This window comes from Urocitellus parryii, chromosome 9, assembly GCF_045843805.1.
Source record: "Urocitellus parryii isolate mUroPar1 chromosome 9, mUroPar1.hap1, whole genome shotgun sequence".
NCBI lineage: Eukaryota > Metazoa > Chordata > Mammalia > Rodentia > Sciuridae > Urocitellus > Urocitellus parryii.
The window spans coordinates 32,176,568-32,196,695 of NC_135539.1; the positions used below are offsets into that span (position 1 = coordinate 32,176,568).

General features: G+C 46.7%; 2 protein-coding genes across 5 annotated transcripts; one reads left to right on the forward strand and one right to left on the reverse strand.

The window, feature by feature from the left end:
• Window positions 1-31: 31 nt before the first annotated feature.
• Bud31 (BUD31 spliceosome associated protein) lies at window positions 32-6,758 on the reverse strand. Of its 4 annotated transcripts, none has more exons than XM_026404146.2 (6): window positions 6,656-6,758; window positions 5,630-5,765; window positions 4,971-5,093; window positions 2,068-2,190; window positions 1,695-1,861; window positions 32-265 (listed from the first exon to the last, which is right to left on the reverse strand). In XM_026404146.2, the coding sequence occupies exons 3-6, from the start codon at window positions 5,062-5,064 to the stop codon at window positions 215-217; spliced, it is 435 nt and encodes a 144-aa protein (XP_026259931.1). In that variant the 5' UTR covers window positions 5,065-5,093; window positions 5,630-5,765; window positions 6,656-6,758; the 3' UTR covers window positions 32-214. The 4 variants fall into 4 exon arrangements, with proteins under 4 accessions (XP_026259931.1, XP_026259932.1, XP_026259933.1 ...); XM_026404147.2 differs by lacking the exon at window positions 6,656-6,758 and adding an exon at window positions 6,517-6,648; XM_026404148.2 differs by lacking the exon at window positions 6,656-6,758 and adding an exon at window positions 6,506-6,648.
• Window positions 6,759-7,022: 264 nt separating this feature from the next.
• Window positions 7,023-18,659, forward strand: Pdap1 (PDGFA associated protein 1). Its single transcript, XM_026404145.2, has 6 exons — window positions 7,023-7,123; window positions 10,402-10,493; window positions 11,704-11,811; window positions 14,028-14,149; window positions 15,853-16,004; window positions 17,912-18,659. Exons 1-6 carry the CDS (start codon window positions 7,111-7,113, stop codon window positions 17,968-17,970), a joined length of 546 nt encoding a protein of 181 aa, XP_026259930.1. The 5' UTR covers window positions 7,023-7,110; the 3' UTR covers window positions 17,971-18,659.
• The last annotated feature ends 1,469 nt before the right edge of the window (window positions 18,660-20,128 follow it).

Here is a 20,128-nt window from a genome sequence, read left to right on the forward strand (position 1 = left end):
GTTACTATCAAAGAATGGACATAAGGCCCAAGAGGTTTCAACGTTTTATTTTTATAAATCACATCTGGTGAAAACCAAAGCCTTCACCTATAGAGGTGCTCCAACTCACTCCTGAGGCACTGCTGACAAGAGCTGCTCCCAAGAAGCCGTGGCAGGATATGCAGAAGCCTGCAAGGTCCGAAGTCCAGGGTGGAGAGGGGCCAGGCCTATGGCCTCAGCCAGAGCAGCCCCGACAGCCACAGTGTGTACACTCGATGATGCGGCCCTGCAACAGAGCATAGCTAAGCTACTGCACCTGGTCACACACCCATATACCCCGACCCTCTGGCTAAGAAGGGTGCCAACAGTGTATTTCCTGCAGAACACATCTCAGAAACCTTTGCTGGATTAGTTCTGGACAGAGGAACTTCAGTTCCCTCATGAAAATGGGAAATGCTACTCTTCACACTGAAGTTATATTTGTGTGCATTTAATACATAAATTCAACATACACAATTGTCAAAAAGGAAAAAAATCTGTGTGGATGAGTCTCATTACTCTACCAGTGAGCTGAGGCAGGTGCCACTGCTCAGAGGGCTCATACCAGGGGTCTCAAGGCTCCTCTCTGCTAGGACACTGGGGCAGAAAGGTATACACTTGAGTTTCTGTGGCTTACAACAGAGTCTTATCCCAAATGCCCAGTGGCTGGCTGGGGTCTGCCCAGCAGACTAAAGGCCCTAGAGCAGTGGTTTATGTTAATTTTATTTTTCCAGTTCTTTTTTTGAGGAACAGAGTTTAGTCTAAGCAAACAAAATCCTCTGCTGAAACTCAGCCAAGTTGAAGGTAGCCTTTGCTAGGTTGACGCAGTACCTCTGTCACAACACCCCTGTGGAATCCTGGGGCTCTCAGAAGACAGACTTCTGCTGCTCTGCCACCCCTGCCCTCATCATGCCCACAACATAGCCTTCCCTCCAGAGCCAGCCCTTCCCACTGCTGAGTATGCCCATGCATGAGCTTCCACATGGTGCAGGCAGAGCTAGCCACTGCGTTACAGCCCTCAGTACTGAGCCAAAGCTCTAGGAACTCACTGCAGCATAAAGGATACCATGGAATAAGGCGCCTGTGGGAAGCTAGGAGGAAAAAAGGACAAGCTGGGCCATCTGGCCTGACCTCTAGCTGAGCCAATAACTTGGCCAAGGGGCTACAGGACACGACTACTTAATTGGTAAGTAAGTGCCAATATCTAATGCCTGCCTTTTTCTGCAGCTTCATTTAAGAGGGGCTCAGGTCCTATTATTACACACACAGCACCATTCCTGAGGTGCCCTGCCTAGCTGTCAAACAGAAAGTTCTGATAAGAAATAAGTGGTGACATTAAAGTGGATTGAAGGGAAAGGGACAGGAACTCCTACTGACCAGCCATCCTTTCCTAATACTGTTTCTCACTACCTCAGAGGTAGGTATTGCACCACCACTTCCTAAATAAGGAAAGGGATTGTTACTTGCCCAAAAGTGGAGTTGAGACTGGCTCCAGACTTAACAAGATTTCTAAGCCCCATCCCTGAACAGGGAACTCATTCCTGGGAGGGATGGCCAGCAGGATTCCAGTGACAAAACTGCCTTCCAGCCAAACCAAATGCTGTAAGCCCCCCTGGAGTCAATTAGAGCAGAGTTTTGAAGTGAAAACAATGTCAAATTCAATCATCAGGCATTACCACTTCCAGCTTGCTTTTAGGAACCCGGCAAATGCAGTTAGTTCCAAAATTGGTGTCCCGAGTCTGAATGCACCGCAGACAGCACAAGTTCTCATATCCCTGCTTTTTCCACTTTGCAATCAAGTTTTTGTCTGCATAACCTTCTTTAATACAATATTCATAGAGTTCTGTCAAAAGATTGGGAAAGGATATCAGACCATGGTGTAACAAACCTGCTTCCACCCTTGATTAAAAAGAAAAATTTGCCCATTTTTAGTGATTAAAACAAAACAAAACAAAACAAAAACTCATGGTGCTTGCTGAGGCTACAAGCATGAGAATCATTACTTAATTCTGAAAGTTCAAAGGGTCAAGAGAGAATTTAGCCAATTACCTCTGCTTATGGCTTTCCGCTTATAAAAGAGATCAAAGATATAGCGGGTTTTCTGGTGGTGGATCCTGAAGATGGGCCACAGAGATTCCACTTTTCTCTTTCCCTCATGAGGTTCTGTTTCAGCTGGGAAGAAAAAAAGTATGTTTGTTTTGAGGAGCAGAATTAGTCTACACAGGATGTTTTGTTTTCCAATAACTACATATAATAAATGAATACTACTTTATACCCCCTAAAATGGCTATAATCAAAATGAAGGACATTAACAAGTATTAGGGACAATGTGGAGAAATCAGGCTCCATACCCTGCTGGTGGCAATAGTGTAGCCACTGTGGAAAACAATTTGACAATTTCTCAAGAAGTTAAATATATATGGACATTATAGTGCGTATCTGTAATCCTAGCAGCTCAGGAAGCTGAAACAAGAGGATCACAAATTTGAGGCCAGCCAAGCAACTGATGAAGACCCTGCCTCAAATAAAAGATTAAATAAAGGGCTGTGGAGGCTGTGGCTTAGTGGCAGAGTGCTTGCCTAGCATGTGTGAGGCACTGGGTTCGAGCCTTAGCACCACATACAAAAATTAGCAAATGAAATGAAGGTATGCTGTCCATCTACAACTACAAAAAAAGGTGGTGTGTGTGTGTGTGTGTGTGTGTGTGTGTGTGTGTGCGCGCGTGTGTGCGCGCGCGCATACTGGGAATGTAGCTTAGTGGTAAAGCACCCCTGGGTTAGTTAAATCCCTCAAAAATACAAAAGAAGTCAAACCTAAAGAGTTACCATATGACCCAGAAACTCTTAGATACACACCAAAGATTACTGAAAATATACATGTATGTGCAGACTAATATGAGAATATTTGTAGAAGCCAAAAAAAGTACTAACAACCCAAATGTCCATCGACTCAAGAATGGATAAACACTTGGGTGCGATGGTACACACCTGTAATCCCAGCAGCTTAGGAGACTGAGGCAGGAGGATCTCAGGTTCAAACCCAGCCTTAGCAACTTAGTGAGACTCTGTCTCTACATAAAATACAAAAAAGGGCTGGGGAGGCAGCTCAGTGGTTAAGCGCCCCAGGGTTCAATCCCTGGTGTGTGTGTGTGTGTGTGTGTGTGTTGGCAATGAATAAACAAAGTGTAGTCTATTCATACAAAGGTAGAACTGAGGGTGGTGATGGCTGCACAGGTCTCTGAACATACACTTTAAAAGGGTCAATTTATAGTATGTGATTTATATTAATAAAGTAATTTAAAAAGAAAAAGTTGAATATATTTTTGAAAAAATTTAGTCTTTTAAATATATATATATCCCTCCCACACACACACACACACACACACTTGGATTTTTGTTACAGTGGAAATAAGAATAATATGAACTAGGTCTGAAGCCTATGTGTTTATCAACAATGAGAGGGCCAAGAAATGCTGAAAGACTGTAACAAATAGAAATGAGAGAGCCAGCTAGGTGGTGCATGCCTGTAATCCCAGCAGCTATGGAGGCTGAAGCAGGATGATCACAAGTTCAAAGCCAGCTTCAGCAACTTAGTGAGACCCTGTCTTTTTTTTTTTTTTTTGAGAATTTTAATATTTATTTTTTAGTTCTCGTCGGACACAACATCTTTGTATGTGGTGCTGAGGATCGAACCCGGGCCGCACGCATGCCAGGCGAGCGCGCTACCGCTTGAGCCACATCCCCAGCCCCAAGAGACCCTGTCTAAAATAAAGAGCTGGGAATATGACTCAGCGGTTAAGCACCCTTGAGTTTAAATAAATTCCAGAAGAAGGACTACTTTGTTTTGGAGATTTAAAAAAAAAAAAAGTAGGGGCTGTGGCTCAGTGGTAGAGCACTCACTTAGCACATGTGAGACACTATGTTCAATCCTCAGCACCACATAAAATAAATAAAAAGGTATTGTGTCCAAATACAACTAAAAAAAGAAAAAAATTTTTTAAAAATCCACATCTAAATACAAGGTAAATTGACCCTCTCAAAGTCAACCCTGGGTTGGGTTCAATCCCTGTACCACCAAAAAAAAGAAAGAAAAAAAAAATCACTCCCTAAAAGAGGAGTAGTTTTTTGTTTTTGTTTTTTAAATTCCAGCTCACTCCCATTTCCCTTATCTTACTTGACATAGAGCTGTTCAGAGAAGAAATCTCTCAGTCCATAATGACCTTGACTACAGCAAGTTCTGGGGGCTTAATAGAAGTTACCTAACACCATTAGTTGTGAAAACAGGAAGCAAAGTATTTTAACATTGGTTTAATAATGATTGCTGGAGGTATGACCTCATAATAACAGTGGTTTGATTTGTTTCAAACAAGCATTTTAAAAGGTTGCTTTAGGGGTTGGGGACAGTGGTAGAGCACTTCTGTAGTATGTATAAAATCCTAGATGTCATCTCAGCACCACAAAAACAGTTGCTTTAAATGGTAATCTAGACTTGTGGCTTCAGATAAAAACTTCAAAGATAGCATATTACATGGGTTCACAAAGTGCAAGATCACACAGAGGGAAGAACAATGGTGCAGTCTAGGAAACTCCTAGATGACGGAAAGACTGATGAAGAAAATAGTGTCAAAGACCCAGGTCATAAGAAAGTGAGTAAAGATGTTTCCTAAAGAGTAGCATTTTCAAGTAACTATACTTTATATGATTTTAAATACACAACCAAAATAGTAAATAGGTAGATTATTTGACCTATATTCCCTCAAGCTTTGTATTCACATTGGTTAAAACAACTTTTTCGAGGACAATTTCATCAATGTTATTTCCAGCACTTTCAGCATTCTGAGTTAATACACAAAGCATGCCAATGTTATGTTGTTATACTGAATTTGTGCTTGGCCCCAGAGGTACCTAAGCCCACAACCTTCTGTCAGCCCACCACAGAAGCACCCAACTCACCTTCTCTCATCTTTTGATCTAATTCATCCAGTGTTGGCTCAATCAACTCCCAGCCATCTGGGGGAGCTTTCCTGCTTCTTTTGACTTTAGGCATTTTCCTCCCACAAGATAATGTACAAAGATCTGGAGGGGGAAAATTAAATACATTGGTTTCTGAGTCTCAGATTACCTAAGGCCTTTGCCAGCCACTGTTTTGGTACACATTCACTTCCTTGAAGTGGCCCAGGGTAGTAACTATGGGGGGGGGGGGGGCGGCGGCTCAACATCCAGACTGCCTGGGTTCAAATCTTGGTTCTTTTACTTATTCATTGTGATTTTTAGAAAGCTACTTAACCTCCCTAAATCTTGGTTTCTTTATCTGTAAAATGGAGTCATTGTGAATTATTATAATTCATGTTATAATGTAACATGCCTGGTATGTAATGTGCTTAACAGACTGTGTTGTTATTAACTAACATCAACTACATCCTGGGCTTGTACTGGTTATTGGGAATACAGAATAAGCAATTAAAACACAGCCCCTGCCTCTTAGAAGGTGACCTTATCGTAGAGACAAAGACAAGTGAAAAGGCAATTACAATACAGTGTGAGGGCTACAACTGAGGGAGGAAAATGGATGAGTGTTTAAAAGGGAAAAGATGGCTATAAAGCCACAGTACCTTAGGATCTCTTTCCCAGGAGTGTAATAGAAAGCTCTTCGGTCTCTGCAGTTACAGGCTTAGATTCTTATTTAGCGCTACCAATTATTTTGTGACTTTGGAGAGATCACTTTCCCTCTTTGGTCTTTAGTCTTATCTGTAAAATTAGGGAGTAGATTAGCTGATTGCCAAAGTCACGTTCAGATCCAAGGAACGTGTTCTATAAAGTCAGGTAAAGTCCGTACAATAGGCAAGTCCAAATCTAAAGAGCAAAGCATGTTTTTCAGACTACATAGCATTTCCTAGCTGGCAAGGAGAGCTCAGGTTATCTCTTACCTTTAAGCATAGGAGACTCATCTCTCCCAAACTCATTGAGTCCGTCTCACTTTGTGATCCCTTTATAAGGTCTCACCCCTACTCCTGAGCACCTCTTTTCATAATCTCTCCATAAACTTACAGACGAGGAATCAAACTAAGAGGTAGCCTCAGAGTTGCACAACTGGAAATTGTCAAAGTCTGACTCTGAATAGGGGCTCCTGATTCCTAAATCGGTGGTCCTGCACAGAAGATAGAGATGGATGGAATCTGATCCCTGCCCCACGGCGCAGAGTCGGTAGCAAGAGCATCACTTTTCTCTGATCCAGAGAAATTCGAGGGCCCTGGCCCAATCTGGGATTCAAAGGAGGGCTCTAGGGGGGTAAGCAGACCAAGAGAAAAGAGATGGTGGGCGGTATACAAAGGCTGGAAAAGAGGCGAGGGGGAGTGAAGACATTACAGCCAGAAAGTAGGGAAGGCTCACAAAGAGGACGGGATCTTAACGGCACAGAAAAACAAGCAGTACTTAGAAAACAGCTCCGACAGAGAAAACGGCGTGAAAAGCCAAGAGGCAAAGAAGACCTCATATCTACCGTGACCTCGGCAGATCGAAAAAGGCGCCGTCTCCGGCCTCTCGGTCCAGACGCTCAGATTGCCCTCCCGGCCAGCTCAGCTGTCGTCCCAGGCTGTAGTTGCCAAGGTACAATACTTCAGAACAGAAAAAACACTCACCGGAAACCAAGGCACCTAGGGCCGCCGCTTCTCTATTGACGGCTTCCGCCCCTCAGGGGTCTTTTCAGGGTGAGGCCCCCGTGGAGCCCCGCCCCACCTCGCGCGGAGATTACGTCACTGTAGGTGTCCAAAGCGCTGCCTGTATAGAATTCCGGCGCCGCTGTCGCCCCTTGCCTTCACGTCCCGGAAGGTGGCCCGCACAGCTACGCGTTTCCCCAGGCGGGGAGAGTAGGGGCGCTGTAGCCCGGCAGTACGTAGGCGGAACTAAACTCAGGCGACTCGCGAGACAGTCGGGTTTCGTGAGCCGGCCTCCGTGAGGTCCCGGTCCTCGCGGCGACTGCGGCGGCGGCGGCGGCGCGTGGAGGGAACTGGGCCGGGCGGAAGAAGTCGAACACAAGGTATTTCCGGTTCCGGTGTCAGTTCGAGGCGCCGCCGCCGCAGCCGCCGGAGCCGCGATGCCTAAAGGAGGTGAGGGGACGGCGCGCGTGGCCCGCGGTCCTGGCGGGGCGTCCTGGGGCTGGCTCCCGCTGCCCCTTCAGGCCACGGGCTTCTAGCAGAGGGGCGCAAAGGGACGCCGTCGGCGCCGGCTGAGAGCCAGGCCCTGCCCGCGACGCCCGATTGTCCCGGTGGGGAAACTGGGGACCGTGGTGGTCCAGAGCTACTCCCTCCCGGGTCTCAGGCGATTCAGAGGCCCTGGTTCCCACCGGCCCGGAAAGCCGGACTCGGGCACCCTTCTCCGAGCCTGGTGGTCTGGAGTTTCTTCCCACTGCCAGGCTGCCCGGAGACTGAGTCACCGCGTCCCGCGTGTGTGCCGGGCCTGCCTGCCTCGCGCGTAAAGTGTGGGCCTTTTCAGGCTCCGGCTCAGCCAGGCCTGCCTAGTAAGACCTAACGTGATGCTGTGGAGCCTGGCAGACTGGGCTTTCATGCCCGCATTCGGTAGCAGCTGAGCGTGTGCCTTTGACCCAGTCGTGTAACTTCTTTGTGTCTCAATTTTTTCATCTGCAAACGAGAAATTACTATTGCATCTACCTCATAGTACTGATGAGAGACTTAAACTAGGTAATCCACGTAGAGTGCTCAATACAGTGCCGAGCAGTCGTTAAGTGCACAGTAGGCATTAGCAATCACTGTTTGCTGCAGAGTTTGGCTTGCTCTTGAAGGTTTATGGCTTCCCAGTACGTTGTAGGCCATCTTCCATCCTTTTTCCCTTTCAGAACCGATGGTCTTTCTTTTGAATCTCCGCTATACCATAGTCCAATTCTGTGGCCTTGAACTTATTTAACTTTCCACCTTTTTTCCCCTTCCTCTAGAATACCAGAGTGATAATTGTTAGCTTGGCGAGTTGGCTATGACTGAATGCCTGACTAAAATGACAAAGTGTCTGCCTAGCTCCTGGCAAAGAACAGATGTTCAGTTAATATTGGTACCTTACATGTTATGCTGGTTAATGCACTCAGCCCACAGGAACATCTGCCTGGAATTTTTCAAACCTAAATTATTTTCCGACTCTACATTCATGCTTTACAGAGCTGAATCTATTTAAACGTAGTTCTTTGCTGATTTATTGTGACACTGGGAGAGCCAAGTCTCTTAGGTTCCCTACACTTTTCATCTGTAAAAGACAATGGGAATACCGAATGAGACTTTCTGGTTCCAGGGTTGGAGGATACAACTAGAACATTTTAAATATGAATTCATGGCTAACTCACTTGGTCTTTTGTGAAAAACTTTGCAGGCTGACAAGTTTTTCTTGCTTGAGTTAATTTACTTGAAACAGCACAAGAAAACATGAAGATGTTAAGAATATGAAATTCTCCAAGAGCAAAGGACCCAATTGTGCTTTTTATTAAAAAAAAAAAGTCTTGAAGTGCCTCTGATAAAAGTTACAGTAGAGCAAGCCAAAGTCAGTATGTCATAGCCAAGTGTAGTGGATGAGAGCCTGTAATAACCAATTTTGAATTATTACCATTGCCTGAAATATTAAGAGGGCAAGAAAGGATCTTGCCTTTTTTTTTTTTCTAACAACAAGCTTGGTCTCACAATAGGCCTTTCATGCATATAGCTTAGATACTCCTGGGAACCCAGGTAGTCATTAAAAATGGGTGGTGTGGGCTATAGCAACCCAATTATGGCTCTGCAGCTGCTGTCTAGGAAATCAAAGGAGGCAGTATCTCTGCTACTGTCTCAAGAGTCTGGAGCAACTCTGGCTGCTCATTAGTAATTTTCTGCTCACAATGAGGAACCCTCTGGAAATCAGGTGGGTCTCAGCTTTTAGGAGAGATCCTGTTTTGGGATGGAGGCTACACCCACCTCTTCATCCTCTAGGACCAACAGAGGGAATGATGCCCTGCTTTAAAATGCAGATGGTTTTGGCACAGTCTAGTGTTCTGGCTCTAGAGGGTCAGGATACAAAACTCATTCTTAGGTGAACTTTCATTGCTAGTCACATTTTTAACTCTCAGATTATAGTTAGTTTTATTTTCCCCTTTAATTTTGCCAGGTGAATTTCAAGTAAGAGTTTTTTTTGGGGGCGTGGGGAGTTGCATATCTGGGATTGAACTCAGGGGCACTCAACTACTAAGCCACATCCCCAGCCTTATTTGGTATTTTATTTAGAGAATGGGTCTCACTGAGTTGCTTAGTTCCTCACCATGGCTGAGGCTGGCTTTGAACCTTTGATGCTCCTGCCTCAGCCTCCCGATCCACTGGGATTACAGGTGTGTGCCACCGTGCCTGGCTCCAACTGGAGTTTTTGCTGACAGGTTTTGGGGTCATTTCTCCTTAAGTAGTCTCTTTATACTGAACCAGTATGAAATTTTTTTTTTCTCTTCTGAATTTGCCGTAAAGTGGGGGTTTTGTTTTTTTTAAATGTTTTTAAATTTTGGTTATTGTTTTCCCATCAAATGCTGTATTAGAAAAGTAATAATCAAGGCTGCAGTTGTGACTCAGTGGTAGAATGCTTGCCTAGCACGTGTGAGGCCCTGGGTTCAATCCTCACACCACATAAAAATAAGTGAATAAAATAAAGCTAAAAGAAAAGAAAAATAACAATCTTAGCAAACATTTGTAGTGCTTATCCAGTGCCAAGCACCTTCTGCCAGCTTTGCATATGTTAGTTAATCCATTTTCATGGCAGCCCTATGAAGTAGGGGCTCAAGTGAGGAAACTGCTACTCAGGAGGTTAAATACCTTCCCAAAGTCACAATCTAGGGAAGTGGTAGCCCTGGCATTGGAACCCAGGTTTTGGACTCCAAAGTTCTTACTCGTCACATTCTGCTTTGATCTTAAGTCTCCTTGTCTACAAAATGAAACCAGCAATGCCTCTTGAGCCACAGGTTTGTTCTGAGGACCAAATGAGCCCATGGCTGTGACAACATTGCAAGTAAAAAGTCCCTTAGTGACAGCAGAGGTATAAATATTACATGTTTTTATGCCTGCATCTAAGTCTACTGTGTTTTAATTCTAAGGGACCAGGGGATTTAGTTATTTATTCTGTGCCATGCACATGTCCTCCTCAAGATTTATTTATGGGATCTTGCATTCATCACACAGTTTGCATCTACTGGTCATGAGTTGCTTCTTGTGTCCCTTTGAACACATGAGGGTGAGGGAGGTACAGGTTTGGTTGGTGCTTAGCTGTAGCCTCTAATGGGAGTGCTTCAAGTAGGACACAACCCTTTGGGGGGGGCGTTAAGGTAATCAGGACAGCTACTTTCTCTTACCTTCCTAAACTGCTCCTTGTTCAGGGAGAAAGGGAGGCCACAAAGGCCGGGCAAGGCAGTATACAAGCCCTGAGGAGATCGACGCCCAGCTCCAGGCTGAAAAGCAGAAGGCCAGGGTGAGTACATATAGTCTGTCCAGCCACTCCAGTGGTTCAGGGTGGTGCCTGGCCTCTTTGGCTCCCATAGAAGCCAGGTGAGGACTAAGGGTAAGCCAATGTGGGGGTGGGGAAGGTAGTGGACAGCAGATGTGAATTCTGGTAACCAGCCATATTAGAGGGAGACCATCCCGTGACTGGCTCTATTAGAAAGAGCTTGATCCACTTGGCAGTACTTGCTTAGTGTGCCTGCCTTCTTCTGGGGACTCTCTACTGTCCTTCTGAAGCTTGAGTTCCCTTACAGCCCACCATTTCTCTGATGCATCCTGTGGGACTCCTTGCCATACTCCACACAGCATGCTGCCCTACCTTTCCACATCCCCAGTGTGCTCTTTGCTCCCAGCTCTGTTCAACATCACCATCTCTGTGATCTTGCTGGTGCTACCCACATGCCCTCCAGTCCATACTATCTATCCCCTCTTGTCCTGCAGTACTTTGTCCAGGCTATTGTTGGTGTCCACGTCCCCTACCACACCATAGATCTGTGCTTGAATTCAGAGCCCAAGAGAGCATAGTCAGGCCTCCAGAACCCGCAAGAAAGCAGAGAACACCTCTAGGTGGAGAGGTCTGGGTGAGCCTCATTGTAGAGTTGGAAGCTGAGAAGGACCTTGAAGAAGGTGTGAGGAAGTGCTATGAGTAGAAGGATATAAGGTTTTTATCTTTTTTTTTTTTTGGATGGGAAGGCAAGAAATGTGGAAGAAGGCCACGTGCTAAGGTGTGATCTAGGGAAGCTAGTGCAGCAGGGTGGTACATGGGCAGGACCAATTAGGAGTGAAGGGAGTACTTGCCCAGGAAAGCCAGTACAATTTGGCAGTATGTGCAACAGGTGGGAAGTTGGTTTTCAACCCCATAGCTGGGGTTTTATGACTTGAGTGATTAACTTCTTGCCAGGCTGTCCAAGGTGGCTGCAAGGAGCAGGGCCTTTTGCAGATGTTCAGGGGGCTCACTGGATTGTGGGACTGGCCTCCAGGCCATAATGATGAATAGACAAGCTACCTGTCTGACCCAAGTCCCCTATTCTGGGCCAGGACCACAGAATAGTTTCCTTGTCATGCTTGGTCACAGCCTTCCAGAGGTTTAATGTCAAAGTTCACTGTCATGTGGTAGGGGGTCACAGTCTTGGGGGTTTGTTTTGCATTTTTGATTCTGCAGGTTGTCCATTTCTGAACAGGAAGAAGAGGAACAAGAAGAAGGTGGTGATGGGGCTGCAGGTGACCCCAAAAAGGAGAAGAAATCTCTAGACTCAGATGAGAGTGAGGATGAAGATGACGACTACCAGGTACTGAGTCTGGGCTCATTCAATAGACATATTTTGAGAACTATTCAGTCCTCATAGTAGATGCAGATAAAGTTCTTGCTCTTAAGAGTTTCATTTCTTTTGTGTGGTAGGGTGGGGTACTGGGGATTGAACCCAGGGTCACTCTATCACTGAGCTACATCCTCAGCTCTTTTAACATTTTATTTTGAGATGGTCTCACTAAGTTGCTAAGGTTGACCATAACTTGCCTCAGTCTCTCAAGTAGCTGATATCACAGGCATGTACACCTTGCCTAGCAAAGATTTACATTTTCTTTCTTTTTTTGGATCAGGGATTGAACCCAGGGGTGCTTAATCACTGAGCCAAATTGGGCCTCATTAAGTTGTTGAGGCTTGTCTTGGAACTTGCAGTCCTCTTGCTTCAGCTTCCCAAGGTACTGGGATTATAGGCATGTGCCACTGCGCCCAGTTCCAAGGATTTATATTCTAATGGAGAGATACAATAAAGAAATGAAAAATGGACAATATTAATTCAAGTATCGATAAGAGTTATGAATAAAACACTGTGACGAAAGATACATAGAATAGTGTTATAGTGATGAGGTAACTTGGAGACTGAGATGAGAACAACATGGAGCCAGCCATGTCAAAACTGGTGTGTAGTCAGGTACAGTGGCACATTCCCATAATCCCAGCAGCTTGGGAGGCTGAGATAGGAGGATTGCAAGTTTAGACCCAACCTCAGCAAAATCGAGGCCCTAAGCAACTCAGTGAGACCTGTCTCTAAATAAAAAATACAAAATAGGGCTGGGGATGTGGCTCAGTGGTTGAGTTCAATCCCTAATACATACAAACAAACAACCAACTAACCAACCAACCAGATTAGCAGATGTAAAGGCCCTGGGGTGGGAACAAGCATGGCAAGTTCAAGGAACAGGAAGGGCCTGTAAGGCTTTGCATTTTGGGATAAGGAGTAGAGTGGTTTGGGGTGAATGAGGAGAGGTTGGCAAGGACAGCACCTGTGTAGCTGTTGAAGGGGGTTGGGTTTTATTACGATGGGAAATGGGCAGCTGGTAGAGTCCTTGATTGGGAGAACTGACCAGGTTTGTTTGTAAAAGATGGTTTGGGCCTCTTTGTGCACAGTGAATTGTAGGATATTAAGGGTGGAGGCAGGGAGATGGCGGCGTGTGTCTATAAATTGTGGTTTGTGCTGGGGTGGTGGCAGTAGCAGTGGATAAGAGTGGACATATTCAGGCCATACTTAGGGGTTGCTGAAGGAACGAGAAATCAAAGGTATGCTTAAGATTGACAGAAGGAACAGGTTAGGTGAGGAGTGATTCTCAAGTTCTGTCTTAGGTACATTCTAGTGTCAGGTGTCTGAATGGAGGTGTAGATTGGGTATAGGTATGTGGAGCTCAGTAGAGTGGTCAAATTGATTGGTATTCGGAACTGTATCCCTGGTCATTTAAGGAGGAAAGATAGGATTTTGTTTGTTTGTTTGTTTGCACATATTAATTATACAGAATGGTGAACTTTGTTGTGGCAATTTAAACACGAATATAACATAAGAAAAGATAGGATGTCAAACCTTGAAACTGACCAAACCTGCTGGAGACTGTTCTTGTTTCTTCCTGAACTACCCCAGGGGTGGTGGGAAGTACAGGCTTTAAGTTCTTGAGCCAGCTTTCAAATCCATAAACTCTGCAATGCAATGATCACTTTGATTCTCAAATTGCATTTCCCATTCATTTTCTATGATTGGAAGCATTGGAGTGAGTCCTGAGAACACATATCTGTGGTTCACCCTGCCTGAGGATCTAACATATGTTGGAGGAAGAATCAGGCCTGAGATTCTGTGGAAAATTGCTTCTGGAGGAAGTGGGGAAGTAATGTTCTGTGTTGAGAGCTACTGTCTACTTCTTGGTTGACCATGAGCAAGTTATTTAACCCTGAGATTTCATTCTGTTGCCTCTGAAACAGATTATAGCCCCCAGTTGCTAGAGTTGGCATAGATTGGGCCCTTGTTGCACATGCTCATTTTCCTTGCCCCTCCAAGGCTAGTGAAGATATGCCTGTGTGCTGCCCCCACTTGAGACTTGGGCCAAGCATCCTGCAGGCTGACGGTGGAGCAGGAGTTTGTCCCCATCCAGATGGGCTCTTAGGAGATGGTGGGAATGACTTTCAGGGGCTCTGCAGGACCCCAACTTCTCCAACAACCAGCTTCTTGCCTTGTCCTAGCAAAAGCGCAAAGGTGTAGAAGGGCTTATCGACATTGAGAACCCCAACCGGGTGGCCCAGACAACGAAAAAGGTCACGCAACTGGATCTGGATGGGCCAAAAGAGCTTTCAAGGAGAGAACGGTAATGTCTGCTGGGAAGTCTTGTGACAGCACACAGGCTGGGATGGGGGGTTGCTGAGGTGCTCGGTAGTTGGGGTATGGGGGTGCTCCAGCCATGTTGTTTGTTTATTTCTGCTTCATTTCATCCACCAAAGGCTCTACAATAGCTTCTCAAAAAAAAATTATATATAAACACATTTTTGTTTATCTATAGAGACATGTCAAGGGAAATAGACAGCAGATTCCAACCTGAACATTGCATTTGAAGTAATGGCCCAAGGACAAAAGGGATACCCTCTAGTCTCTGGCTACATCTTACTGTTTTGTTTACATCCATCCATGGTATTGTGGCCATGGGGTCTGGGGGATCTGAGCTAGCTAGAAGGCAGCACAGCCTAGTGCAGGGAAGTGTTGCTCAGCTGAGCCAGCTGCTCTGGGTATTTCCGAGTCCCATGTGAAAATGAAGCAGCCTTCCTTATGAGTTGTGTTAAAAGTTGAGATCTAGTACTAACGTAAGTCCTTGATAAGAAGTGGAGTTTTTTTGTTTGTTTGTTTGTTTTTGTTTTGTTTTCCTTTCTGATATGTAGTGCTGGGAATCTTGTATTGCTGTTCTGCCACTGACCTGCATCCCCAACCCCAGTGCCCTGACTTTTGATGGCCACCAGAGCCTTTAAGAAATGGAAGTCTACTGAGAAAAGCAGCCCTAGTTTCTCCTTATCAAGTTGCTAGGATTTCAGTTCATTATCCTGTGCGTACCCAGGATGCCTAGGAACATGTCTATGAAAACTCTGCAGGGAAGTCCCATGAACTTGAGATGTGGTTGGAGGCCACGAAGGACTCTCCTCATCTCCCTACCCCTCCAGTAGCTTCACCAGAAAGCCATTTGCACCACTGAGCTGGTGCTGGTCTTCCCAGAGAAGAAGGGCTTTAGTGCCCTTTAGTGGCACATTCTGCCACTTCACCACAGAGCACCCTTTCACAAGTCACTGCCCTTGCTGCTCCTGCCTTTTGGGTTGGGTTATCTCCTCAGTTCTGTAGCAGACTGTTTTGTCCAGTTTTCCGGGTGAGCCTTCTCATCCCACTCCTCATGGTTGTTACTCACCCATCTTCTCTCACTGGGTTTCGTGCCTTGTTTCTCAGTACTCCCCAGCCTTGTGGACTGTGAGGGCCTCTAAGAGGCCAACTCTCTCCCCTCCTCTCCTGCCAAACAAGCTCTCCCCTCCTTCAACACTTGGCTTCTCCAGATGAGTGCAAATGGTACCCTGTGATTGCATACCCTGAAGGGCATCTCCTCAAGTTCAGAGTCTTTGGCTTGGGAAGAAAATACTCCTGTTTCTTATAAAATGTGATTTTCAGTTCCTTGATCCAGGTCATTTTCTCTAGAACATGCAGTTCATTTGGTTTGGGTTAGCTTTTTTCACTGTGCCCACCAGACTAGTCATGAAGCCATCAGGCATCTTCCTGTGTTGCTGCAGCCAGACATTGTCCCCTCTCATGCCAAGGCTTTCTCACAGGGTTTGCCATCTGAGCTCATTCCTTCTGCTTGCTTATTTGCTGAGTGTCCATCAGACAGGGATCACAGAGCCAAGGCCCCTCCCTTAGCTGGAGCACCCTCTTCTACCTGGGCCCTAGTCCTGAGTGCTTAGCCTTCATTCTGGCTCCTACATCCAGTTCAGCTAACGGTGTGGGGAAGATGTCCCCTGAGACACCATTTTATCCAAACAGAGAGGAAATAGAGAAGCAGAAAGCAAAAGAACGCTACATGAAAATGCATTTAGCTGGGAAGACAGAGCAGGCCAAGGCTGACCTTGCCCGGCTGGCCATCATCCGGAAACAGCGGGAAGAGGCAGCGAGGAAGAAAGAAGAGGAGAGGAAAGGTAAGTCCCAGGGATGGTTACCTGCCTGTCTGGGCAAGCCACCAAACCTTTTACTTTTGTCCTTGTCCATGAGGTCAGAGTGGGTGAGGACTGATGCCGCAGTCTGGCTGGGCACAGAATCATGAGCCACCACACACCTTGTAGATTCAAACAGCAATTCTTTATTCCCGAACTCACACCGGCCTCTACAAACACGTTCTGAGGAAATCCAAGTTCTGCCCGCAAAATTCACATACTCCACCAGGCTTTGAATCCCAGAACTGAAGGGGAACTCAGGCAGCAGGATGCGCCCTATTCCCAGCAGGAATAACCTTAAACCTGGAACCGCCCTAAACCCAGATTGTCCTAAACCAGGAACGCCCTAAACCCAAGGAGCAGGATGCTCCCTAAAACCTGCAGGATACACCCTAAACCTGGATCCGCCCGGATCCACCCTGGTCCTTGAGCAGGGTCACCTTTCTCAAACATACATGCAATGCAATGTCACTGCGAATGTCCAAGGCAGGTCCATTTCCACGAGTCCTTCCTCTAAGCAACATGGGGTACGCTGGCAAGGAAATTGTCATACCTACTTGGCTAATGGCTCTCAGCAGACTGATAACTGCCTGACCAGCTTATCTAGTAGAGACTTACTCTGCATGTACAAGTAGAGAGGGAGGCCCCTGCTCACCACCCCTCAGGGTGCTGGAGGGTCCAGCAGCATTGTGGAGTCTCAGCAGAGCACTGAGAGCAGTCGCCTCACCGATGGCAGGAGGTCTTAGAGTGCCAGGTCAGACCTTTGAAGCTGAAAGGTCTTGCTAAGGTCTTTGGGGCCTTGTGAAGCCAGAACTGCCTGGAGTCACTATCATCCATCCACTGGGCTTGGGAGGTGGTGAATTCCAGCCCAGGTGCCTCTCTTCCTCATGCCCTACCAGAGGGAGGTCAGGGTGGCTATGGGGGCTTGGTTGGTTTATAAACATTTTATTTATTTATTTATTTATTTTTTGACAGAGCCTCACTAAGTTGCTGAGGCTGTCCTCAAATTTGCAATCCTCCTGCCTCTGCCTCCCAAGTCACTGGGATTATAGGCCTGTGCCACCAAACCTGGCTACAGTCTTTTTTTTTTTTTAATATTTACTTTTTTAGTTGATGAACCTTTATTTTATTCACTTATTTATATGCAGTGCTGAGAATTGAACCCAGTACCTCAAACATGTGAGGCAAGCGTTCTATCACTGAGCCCCAGCCTACTTTTTCTACTTTTTTGTGGTGCTGGGGTTTGAACCCAGGGCCTTGTTCATGCAAGGCAAGCACTCTACCAAATGAGCTATATCTCCAGCCCCCTACATTCTACTTTTTAACCATCTCTTCTGGGGCCCTGAAAGCCCTTAGAGATCCTGTTGTCCTGCCTCTTTGCCAAATTATGAGGAAACTGAGAGTGGAAATGAGAAATCAGTTGCTCAGGAGCATTGTCACCCACACTGGAGATCTGATTATCCAGACTCAGCTTGCTTGACAAACTAAACAGGAAAGGACTTCATGTGTAACTATGTGAATGGTGTTACTGACTTGAGATTTTAACATTAGAACCCATGGAGAAAGGTTGGAATTATGGGGTTCTCCCCAGGATGCAGGGAGGAGTTTCCAGAACCCACTCGATTGCATATTAGTGGGTCTTTATGGATAGGGCAGCTTTTGATACAGTGACAGCAGTCACTCACTACTTGAGGAATGTCTAGGTGCCTGGGTCTTGGAACTTCAGCAGACTTCTCCTGCAGGGGTTGTCCACCTAGGCCCTTCTCTGGTCTCTCTGCCTTACTCCTATCTATGTACAGTGGTTTTTGAAGCCTCTCAGACATGAAGTTTTGGGGGTTGTAAGGGATGGATTTGTTTTGTTCTAACTCCTGCCCTCCCCTCCCACTCCTCAGCAAAAGACGATGCGACTTTGTCAGGAAAACGGATGCAGTCGCTCTCACTGAATAAGTAAGCACGGCTGTGGAGGAGAGGCCAGGGGCTGGGCCGTGCCGCCAGGACCCCTCCCGTGCCACCTGCCCTGCGCCCTGGTGCCGCTGCAGCAGCCCCTCACGACCAGGAGCCCCCCACGGCCTGGGGCCTCCTCTTCATCTTGGCACAGAAATCGTTTGGGGGGGTGTGGGGGGCTGGGGGGAGGGGGCAGCTGCTATCTTTGAGACAGAAAGATGCAGGACAGCATTTCATATGTAACCATTTGAATGTTTTTGCTGTTTTTTAGAATTCAGAACCCTGGTTGGGGGGGTGGGGGGCGCCAGGGAGGTGGGGTAAGAAGAGCTTCCATTTGTTCAGTAGATTGCACGTTAGTGGGTGGTCGTGCCAGGGGCAGCTGCTGATAAGTTTGTGACAACTAGCCCCAGTCTGTGTTGCCTGGGTGCTCACTAAGAGAGGCTCTTATCCAGGAGCCCGTGCTCCTGGGTCCCTGAGGGTCATGTCTGGTCCCTGGCCAGTCCCCTCTGACTGAGGCCTCTCCTCTCTGCCCTTCCCTGTCTCATTCCCACCCATCTGGCCAGGGCTAGTGCCCATTTTTAACCCTACCCATTGATCATTTCAAGAAAACCTCTGTTTACTGTGCAGCACCCAGGCAAAACATGCTCCACAAATTCAACTTGTATATTTGGCAGATTAAACTTGACATTATCGTAAGCTTTGTTTTGCAATCTGTCTTTTGGCTCCTGTGCCCAAGCCATTTTTACTTATGGTGGCACTCAGGCAGGGCACGTAGCAAACCTTCTGTTGGGTAGCATGTGCAATATGCAGGGATTATTCCTGGTCCCACAGCAGGCTGGAACAGCATAGGCCACCTTCTCCAGGTGCCCCCTGATGGTAACAGCCTAATTCTGTGCTGGAAGAAGCTTCCCAAAAGCTGAGGGCTATCATCACATTTAGCTTTTACCGTATTTTATGGTGGGGACTGTCAGTGGGGAAACATTAGCAATGGGTTGTGCTACAGATTCACGTCTAGTGAAAGGTAACTGCACAGCACCTGTCCTGCCTCAGCACCCATCTGAAGCATTCTTTACCTTTGTGTTTGGTCCTGAAAGATTAGTGGGTCTGTTGATGTCGTGGGGTGCCACGCAGGGAGGGGTGTGGGTGGGAATGGTGTGGTTTGCCCGAGATCAGGCAAAATGATTTAGTAGCAGAAATGGTATTGAGCTCCTGACTCCCAGGAACTTCTTACAACATGCCTTGGGAACTGATGGAGAGATTCCACAGTGCCAGCATCTGCATTTTGCCCTAGTGTCCTGCAAATCCTGGCCCCTGAGGAGCAGGAATTCCTCAAGGGGCAATGTCTTCCTGCTGCCTGGAGATCATGTACCAGTTTCCCAGGCTCGTCTGTAGCCATGAAATGAAGTTCTCTGACAAGATGGAAGAAGGTGGTAGCTGTTTGGCCAGGTTCCCATTGCCGGCTCTGAAACTGGGCAGCAATGAGGTGGGTGCTGAAAGCCGGAGGAGGTCTGTAAATGGCTGGTGAAGAGTCAGGGCTTTGTAAGAATCCTCTGGTGCTCAAGGCAAGGACTTCCTGGTGTCTACAGGTCCAGGAGTATAGGTTTACAGTCTTGCCTGGATACCTGGGCGATGTGTGGACTAAAGCTCCTTGGACTGGAAGCATTTCTCTGTGGTTTTACCAGAGACCCTCTTAGCAGACACCCCTATAGTTGGGGTTTGGAAGTCAGACTTGTGTTTGAATCCTGGCTGTGCCACTTTCTGCCTGTGGGAGTTTGTAACATCTTTCTCTGGTATGTGTTTTGGCAGTGCTGGGACCTAAAGCATGGTAGGCCATGTTACTGAGCTATACCCCCCAACCCCATTTTCCTCTTTAAAATGGGCAGAACAGGTCCTTCCCAAGATGGGGACACAGTGTTTTGTGTCTGTTGGACTCCTCCAACTCTTGTACTACTAAGTCACCTAGTCTTTTACCTAGTCACCTAAGCCAGGTAGATATCCTAGCTGCCAGCCCCATTTCCCCTGCCCCACTGTGACATTCACACATAAATACTGCCGCAGCCTCCTCTTGGGCCTCTGGTCTAGTCTTTGGAATGCAAAGCTAGCTGTGGCCTGTGTGGTCCCAAGAGCTGCCAGGAGCTGGTGAGCCTTCCTGGCCTCACCTCATC